Genomic DNA, 9,550 nt, shown 5'->3' on the forward strand with positions numbered 1-9,550 from the left:
TAATTATGTCCCCACTGGATGCAACAAATGCCTCGTTTATAATGGGTTTTAATGTTTTTGTCTCAACGCTCCGGCCGGACAGGGCATCACAATATGGCAAGGGGTTTAACATTTCCGTCACACGCTCGAGGTATTCGGCCAATCACAACGCACTGGATAGCTGGCCAATCAGAGCACACCTCGCTTTTCAGACCGATGAGCTTTGTAAAAATCGACGCGTTTCAGAAAGACGGGGCATAGAGGAGAAACAATAATGTACAGTATGTGGAAAATAATGTGTTTTTTTAACCTTAAACCGCATAAACACATTTCATTACACCAAATACACCAAATAATGTTCTTTTTAGCAACATCATATGACCCCTTTAAATAGTACAAATATTTAAAATAACTAAAATTTGAAGTTAAAGATAATAATATTAATTAGGCGAGTCTGAGACGATTATTTGACAGTGATTTCACATTTCTTGTTTGTATGAAGGCTAAATACAAATAAAAGGTGAACATTAATTTATTTGTGCTGTTTTTTTTCTAAAATATTATATGGTTTTATATGAGGTGTCATAGACTTGCCAAATTCATTTTTCATAAGTTTGTTAGACAGCATCTGTTGTGGGCGTTCTTGGCAGTTTTTACGAGGCTTTTTTTAATAGTGTTCATATCGATATCGGAAGTATATCGTATCGACCGAAATTAAGGAATATATCGTGATATAAATTTAGGCCATATCGTCCAGCCGTCCATATATTATATAATTATACTATATGTTAGAAAACTGTGCATAAATAGCACTACACAGTACACAGCCTTTTTATGGGTCAGTAGGCATAAATAAACCTCAAAGAGCAGATAAAATACTCCAAGCTAATTTGGCTGCAACAGATGGTACAGCTTCTTTTGAACTGCTTTGCAACTGTGTACATTCACATTGACATATCCAGGGAGGCAGCAGTCAGCTGTGCTTTATTACTGGGACTGAGCAACATCTACTCAACATGAGGGAACAATATATATCTGTTCCAGGGCCAGAAGACTGACTGCTTCACTGCTTATTTGCCCACACAGATCTATGGGCAACTATTCAGCCTGATTCTAGAGAAATTTACCTACGGGTTCATTTTTATTTCCCTGAAAGTTAATCTTGTAATCTTTATTATCATTCACAGCTGCAGTCAAATGATGCTTTTGTTTCCCTGTTTCAAATAAGGTACTGTTTTAAATGGATATTTGCATGTTTTGCGTGCCATCAGTTGTGTGCAGAAGTTGATAGCAGATATAGCAGGAAACTTACATCACGAGGCATGAGGCTTTTAAAGACCACCAGCTCTGTTTTAAGACGTTCCATCTTCTCATTCAGTTCTCCCTGCACAGCCTCAGATGACTGAACAGTCTGTAAAGAGAGCATTTAGTAAGATTAGCTGTGCACTGAAAAAACAAGGGTTGAAAATAAAAGCACTACTTTGCATGTCTTTTTTTAGCTGAATTAATTTACTTAATTATTATAATGAAATGTTTTGACTGGACTTAATGTCAAGTTTCCATGCTACAAAACTACAGTAATCAAGCAAATCTTTGGTTGTTTTTTCAGCATTATTTACATGGTCTCAGAATATATTTTTACAGTGTGGGTGGGGGAATTTTCTTCTATAAACTAGCATTACTTACAGCTAGCCATGCATCAGTGCATCTGTATGGATGTCAAACACCAACACAGTCACAATATAATAGGTCTGAAATCTCACCTCCTGTAATGTCTCCACCAAAGACTCCATCTGCTGACGTTTAGACACCTCCTCCTCCCATCTGGAACACAAAAACAGCCCACATGGGCATTGATTGTACTTGGAATGAATGTGCAGTGTGTCATAGTGTCATAAAGTCATGATCTGGAGTCAATTCAATTATGATTCGATCAAAGGAGGATGAAAGTTATTAAAAGTAATTCAATTCACCAGTCATGGTATAAAAATATGTACATAAAGAGTTTTCCATACAAGTATCAAAGGCACAGCATGTTCAGTTACATCTACAGTACTCAAAGGAGACTAGAGAAAAACTTCAGTATCCATCCACTACCACTGACCATTGAGAATCTTCCTGAGACCTTTAAAGCTCCCTGAGGATACTAACAAGTTCCCTTAGAATCCCTATGGAGACTGTAGTGCATTGTAGAATATGCGAATAAAAGCTTAACTTTTACAGGAGAAAGGTTTGAGGTAAATTACTGTGCCATTTTATTTTTGCTCTCGCTTTTCAGCAACTGGGAATCTATAGTGTGTCAGGGTACAAAAGTGAAGCAATAAACAAATAATCCTAAATTTAGAATAATTATGATTTTTTATGTTTTTGAAAGAAGCATCTTTTTTTTATCAAAAAGTGAGCAAAAAAATGTGTAATATAGTGAAATATTATTACAATTTAAAAATAACTGTTTTCAGTTTAATATTTTTTTTTTAATGTAATTTAATATTGCGGTGGCAAAGCTGAATTTTTAGCAGCCAGTCTTATCTCCAGCAATATCTATTTCATAATCAGTTTGATGAATCCTTCACTGAAACGAATCGATCAGAGCAGTTACTGAAACAACATCTGACTCACATAGTGAACAGCAGCTTATCAATATTTTGTCTTGTCTCTATCGAAATGAAGCAGGTTTTGTGTCAGTATCTTGATTCTCTCCATATGACAATGTCTTGGTAAAGATAAACATTTTTCTGAGTATGTTTTTTCATTTTCTGTTCTGCTCAGACTATTAATATATCCTGAATGAAATAAGCAAATGTCTGATTTCATTTAATTTATTTATAATGCACAAATAAACAACAAAAGTTGACCACTGTGCTGTACAGAAGAGAAAGAAACAATAACAATAAAATTTAAGTTAGAATAAGACCAAGAATTATAATTAATTGCATGTACAACGAAAACAATATGGGAGCCAAAATAGAGCCTTGAGGAACACCACAGGTGAGAGGTGCTACAGAAACAGAGCGACCAATGCCTACTGAAAAGGTTTTGTTACTAAGATAACATCTAAGGGCACTTCCTTGGATGCCCACACACTTTACAAGATGTGATAAAAGAATGCCATGATCAACTGATTTTAATAAAAAAAATAAACAGGTCTAAAAAGTAAAAATAAACATTAGATTAGGTATTAATAAGACATAAGATATCTTTCCTTTATGATTCATTCATCCATCAGTGTTAAATAACCCCCTGTCTATGCAAAGTGTTAACATGCTTCAGGATTCCCCATGTCTGATTCTGTAGAATAGTTATGTAGTGAGATTCCTCATCAGATGGATTATAGTATGACAGGTTCTCTTGTTTTATAAGCTCCTTACATCCTTTCATTTCTTGCATGCTCAAGGGATTAGAGACTCCATTTGTTTTGCACTTACATTGTCTGACAGTCTGACTGGGTTCAGACATCAAGACACCTGCCAAGAGGGGGCAAGTGCTGACTCAACACGACAAGATCCAGAAGGGATCATCTGTTCAGTATAAAGAGTTGCACTTGTTATGTTAAGCTGACCTGTTGGCCAGAAATGAAAAGCATGTGGAGGCTGTGGATCTTCAGTGAAAACAAGAAAAGAAAGTTCTCAGGGAATAAGAGTGAAAGTGTAATAATATTTCACCATATTACTGTTTTTAATCAAAGAAATGCAGCATTGGTGAGCATAAGAAACTTCTTTCAAAAACATTTAAAAATCTTAATTATTCCAAGCTTTTGGTCGCCAGTGTATATAGGCTATTATACCCTTATGTATTTATATAATAAGCCTCTGGGAAAAAATGTTTTCGAGGCTGCACTGAGGATGAGTAAATGACAAAATTTCCAGTTCTGGGTGAACTATCCCTTTAAGAAAGACTGGTTATGGAGTAGCCACAAGTCGATAAGAGCGGAAAATCCAGATACAGGGTAGATACACACGTGTGGAGACATATCATGGATCCGGGCGATCAGACAGTGCAAGGACAGTGTGGATCTTTCTGAATGTCAGTGGGATCTAGTGGAGCTGACTAGACAACAGCCCAAGGTCATGAGAATCAGACTCCTCTCAGTTCCTCTGCTGCAGCACAGACTGCACACGAGGGCTTTCATTATATTCAAAAGATACTGAACACAATCCAAACGGAAGCTCTCTCCAAAACAAGGCAGTGTGGACAATGGCACGAGGAAACATACTCATACAGTGCATACAGAAACAAATACTACATACTGAAAGCTTTTGAACGCTCACCTGGTCAAAAATGGAGCACAGGATTAGAACTTTTTTAATGAACCGCTATTTAGGAAAAGAAAGATGAGACACACCACAAAATGAAGAGCTGCTTGCTTTGTTCTTCACCATAAGCCATCACTGTACACACTGCTGTGACTTCTTCCATTGTGTTAGATCAGGCCAGTCGATATTAATACACATTGTTGAGTTTATGGGAGAGTTCAAATGACTTCTGCCAATGTTTCAAAGGGCTATTATAGGTAAAGAAAGAAGCAAATCTGTTTTTAGGTCAGAAGTTCTGTGAGTACCATGTTATCTTAAAACGCTTCAAAAGTGTACATGTGAATAGGGCAGAGAATGATAACGCGAGGTGATTGTGAGGGGATTATCATAGCACCTGTGAAGACCTTAAAAGCATTATGTAGAGACACACCCATTGTCTCATTTGTCCACCACATCTGAAATATCACTGCAAAGAGACAATATCCCATCTAGTTTTTGACTTCTTTCAAAATCATTTAAAAAACCTCACCAACCACAAACCTTATATATATATGAGGGCTAAACAATATATGCTCAAAAATGCATGCCATTTCTCAGGAGATAGGGGAAGGACGTAACCTAGAAGACAGAGGCCGACATGACCTGTGACCCACATTTGCCCCCTTAACATATTTTGCAGACAGAGATGGTGTAAAAAGCTAGAGAAGGCTATACAGGCCATAATGTAGTCATGAGTTGGTATATTAGGTATGTAAATGACCTCTTCTTAAAATCTGAACTAATCTCAAAGTGGGACCACTTTGAGCCACACCAACCACTGCACGCCCCCTATTTTACGATTTTCATGATGTTAAAAAATGATTATCCTAATTATGAAAATGACTGAAAATGCGAATTAGCAAACACGGTTTGAAATAGCTTGTGCTAAAAAAGCTTTTTTTTGGTAGCTGATCTGACTACTAAGATGTCTTGAAACTCTCCAGCATAGTTTTCTCAGGGTGTGATTTTGTAATCCAATAAGCTCTCAGCTATTTCAAGAAAAAATTGTAGAAAGTGGCTTGGTTACAGTTCTTGTAATCATGAGTTCAGTGGTATGTTAGGAATGTAAATGATCACCTTTGCTTTCTATATATGTCTGTTCTTTAACCACTGTTGGCAAGGAATATGCCACATTCTGTTCCTGCACAGTCATATGCTTAAGATAATGATCTCTAAACTCTGCTTTGGTTTCTTATGATAAGATTCAGTATAAGTGTTCAAGTGATTGATCAAAGTGGTTTATCAGCATTTTAAAACAATAGACCGCACAGGAATTGCTACCAGTCAATAAATCCATGAAATGACTCACAAAGTCAAAATGAGGTTGGGGATGGCAAAAGTGAAATTACAATAATAGTATTATACAACTTAATTATAAAAGAAATATAAAGTACTTGCATATAATCTGTCTTTTCTGATTTCATAAAAAGTTCTTGCAATGGGATAAAATTATTCAGTACTGAGTTACAAAGTAAATGTGAAAATAAGCCTGTGCTTTCATTTTTAACTAAAATGAATGCATCATGCCAGGTCTGTTTTAGACCTATGAATTTAAAAGAAGACCTTCCTCCCACAAGATATATGGCGGGCTCATTAATCCCTGTACATGCGGGTCTGCTGCGGGATACTGATTCACAGGAACAACATTTCCTTTTTACAAAACTAAAAGAATCCAACAACATCTGTAAATAACAAATACTGCTGTAAATATACAATTTGTGGCTTAACACAAAACAAAAGTTGTCAGGCTGTACACAATATTTCATCTGCATGATGGAACATTTTTCCTGTTTCAAAATCAGCTCTTTGCGATGTCCTTCTGTCCTAAACCCTCTGAAACAAGAGGTCAATGAATTGAGATGAAAAAAAAAATTATATGAAAATGTATATATTTACATCTCATATATTTTTAGGAAAAAAGGGGTACATAACATTTAATTGGTGGTACTTACTTGGAGGTGGGCAACCATCTATCACCTATGCAACGGCATAGCAACCACCTAAAACACTCTAACATGTTTGTGAGTTTTGTAATGTCCACATACTGTTAATATTTTTTTAAAGCCAAAAAATATGCGTATTGCCGGGAAATTGTTAAAGCTAGTTTAGCTGAAAACTCAAAAGGTTTTATTCAGTTATAAACATATTCCCAAAAGAAAGAGTGCTAAATGAAAATCCAGACAGTATGTGCAAAGTTGACCTACATATTGATCCATCTCCAGACAGTCCCATGGGTCTTCAGGAGTACACATCTGTGTCTGCACCCGGACACCAGAAGAAGAGCGAGCTGCATTTCAGATCAATACCCTCAAGAATCACACACATGAACACACAGATCTAAACCCCTCCCTTCTGTGCCAAAGAGGGTCTATTTAGAGATATAGTACTTGGTTATTATAATTTTAACAGAGTTACTCAATATTACATTTAAATGTAAAATATTTTATATGTACTAAATTGCAAATTTAAATAATTACAAATATATTTAAATACACAACAAACAAGTTTTGATAGAAATAACATTAACCCCTGTATTATGTTGCAGGCCAGTTTTCAGAAATACAGTACTGGTTCATCCAGGATTTTTTTTTTCAATTTGTGTCAGTTTGACTCGTAACGTAAACATCCTACCCAGAATTCAAAAATAAAACAAGTGTTAAATTATATTTTAGTTTACAATTAATGCTTAGAGTATTTGGCAGTACAATTTGACCATATTATCTCAAAGACAATAGAAGTAATTATGAAATTACATATAAAGAGGTCTCTAAAGTACTCTAAAGTTCAGCTAATTGCATTAAATTATATTAAACCTATAATACATTTTCATTTAATTGCAATTAACATGCAATTATGTGTTCAAAACCATTGCATTCAGTTCATACTTAAGTATATTCTTTTGACGCGTACTACGTCTATAATAAGTACTCTTTTTAAAAGTATGTTAAAGTGTACTTCTGTTTGCAGGGGAACAGACAATATCCAAACTAGCAAGATGGGATAGCCAGGCTTTTATTAAAGCATTTGCGTCACTGGGGCTTTTAAGGTTCAGTTTTTGAATGCATAATGTCTTGGCTGGCTGCTTCTACTGCTCCATCCGTCTGTACACTAGTTTGAAATGTATAAACCTGCACAATAATCACAGTCATTCAGAAATGCATCTATTTACCTCATAACTGACAGCTTTGCACCAGCTGAATCTATCTATCTGGCGGAAATAAAATCTTTTGAAAGTCACTCATGTGCATCATCATGAATAACTTAAGCTCAGGAGAAAAAGGCAGAATAACCTCTTTCAGGGAAACTGGCAAGCCTGAATAATTTGTTAGCATCATTATCCCATTTTTATTGCGATGGGAAAGACTGGAAGGATCATCATCAGCTTTCATCTATGGATATCATCATGCTGTGAAAGAATATGCTACTCAGTCCTGAGTGACCACAACATGAAAACAATGTCTATTCTGTACATATGTGGAAACTAAAACAATATTTGACTGCAGTTTATTAAAGGAACACTCATGGGTTGATTGCAAGTAAAAATATTAAATAAAAATCACCAAATCACATTCCTAAAGTCAGTCAGTCCAATTAGGCCTGACCAGACCTTTTGTCAAACTCAGTTTCAATTATTATATAATATCACGTAACATAAAATTACATAATAAAACAATGTAAATAACATATGATAATTAATATGTACAAAATAATATCTAAAGTATTCAAAATAACATTTAAATAAATAAAATTCAAGTCCCCTCAAGCAAAAAATATTAAAAAAAATAAACAAACAAACAAAAGTGGTATGTTCTTTCATCACATCACAGTTGCCAGCTATTTCTTGGAAATGTAAAAATGTTCAGAATGTACTAGTTCCCATGATTTTGGACTCCCAGCATGGGTGGGGGGCAGAACTACTGAATCATTCCCTGGAGAGATGACCTCACTTTGCTGCAAGCTTACCTCCTGTTCACACACCATTGATCCCCCACACAAAACATCACCTCACATGCAGCTACTGCCAACATCCCTGACCAGAACTGGACAAACGTCTACGGCCATGGCTTTACAGCCCGACTCACACGGGTCAGTGGAGAGCGTCTGCTGCGGTTATAAAACACCTTTTGAAAGTGTGCGCTGCTCAAAGTCATCATCTGCAGAATGCATGGCTTTTGTGCTACGAAAGGTTTATAGCTTGAGTGTATTTCACTGAAATCTGGCATGTGTTTAATCATAAAGCTAGAGCTTAGAAATGATAAACTGTCCCCCAGAACAACATTCATATGACATGTGGATAAATAAATATGATTTAAACTCTGTTTCTTAATCTAATCTTGGGCAGCATCACTCCAAACACATGCCTTTAGAAATGCCAACGAAGATACCAATTAAAATATTATGCAAAACCAAAAGACTTCTAGTGTTCATTATTTCCAATACAATAAAAGAGTAAGACATTCATCTTCCACGGAAGTCCAGAACAAATTAATAAACCAGAATTTCTATCAAAGCCATGGAATTGCCACAAAGGATTAATCAGACAAAGAATTCCAATAGAACGGGAGGATGGGCGAAGAATTCACACGACACTCTGAGGGGTGGGGCAGATGACTCCATTCTCTAGATATGTTAAGCTCCCTAAAATATCCAGACAGTCACTATCGGGATGATTTGTAGGTTTGTGCTGTTTTGACAGTCAGGAAAATAACTGGGTTGAATGTCTTAATTTCCCTTTCAACAATAATGGTTTTTGGCATTCTGTGCTCAAGTCAGGAACAAATCCCACTCCTAAAGACCTCAGAAACTCAAAACTCTGAAAATAGCCAGATACCATTAAAATCGGCAAATGCAAATACATTAACAGATTGCCGTTCCTTTTAATTTGGCTCCAAGTTACTTTAAAGGGGTCATATGATGTTGCTAAAAGGAACATTATTTTGTGTATTTGGTGTAATGAAATGTGTTTATGCGGTTTAAGGTTCAAAAAACACATTATTTTCCACATACTGTACATTATTGTTTCTCCTCTATGCCCCGCCTTTCTGAAATGCGTCGATTTTTACAAAGCTCATCGGTCTGAAAAGCAAGGTGTGCTGTGATTGGCCAGCTATCCAGTGCGTTATGATTGGCCGAATACCTCAAGCGTGTGACGGAAATGTTACGCCCCTACCATACTGTGATGCCCTGTCAGGCCGGAGCGATGATTCAAAAACATGAAAACCCATTATAAACGAGGCATTCGTTGTATCCAGTGGGGACATAATTATGGATTATAATGA

At 36.1% G+C, this 9,550-nt stretch overlaps 1 protein-coding gene across 2 annotated transcripts in view; it reads right to left on the minus strand.

The window, feature by feature from the left end:
* The window catches only part of LOC107703080 (intermediate filament family orphan 2-like), a 25,860-nt gene that overhangs the window by 11,999 nt on the left and 4,311 nt on the right, over window positions 1-9,550 (minus strand). For both annotated transcript variants that reach the window (XM_016505597.1, XM_016505596.1), the window contains exons 2-3: window positions 1,743-1,803; window positions 1,292-1,390 (exon numbers count right to left, since the gene is read on the minus strand). In XM_016505597.1, the coding sequence (XP_016361083.1) occupies window positions 1,292-1,390; window positions 1,743-1,803 (160 nt within the window). The remainder of the gene's footprint in view (window positions 1-1,291; window positions 1,391-1,742; window positions 1,804-9,550) is intronic.

The sequence above is a fragment of the Sinocyclocheilus anshuiensis genome, unplaced genomic scaffold (assembly GCF_001515605.1).
Source record: "Sinocyclocheilus anshuiensis isolate Anshui unplaced genomic scaffold, SAMN03320099.WGS_v1.1 scaffold883, whole genome shotgun sequence".
Classification (NCBI taxonomy): Eukaryota; Metazoa; Chordata; class Actinopteri; order Cypriniformes; family Cyprinidae; genus Sinocyclocheilus; species Sinocyclocheilus anshuiensis.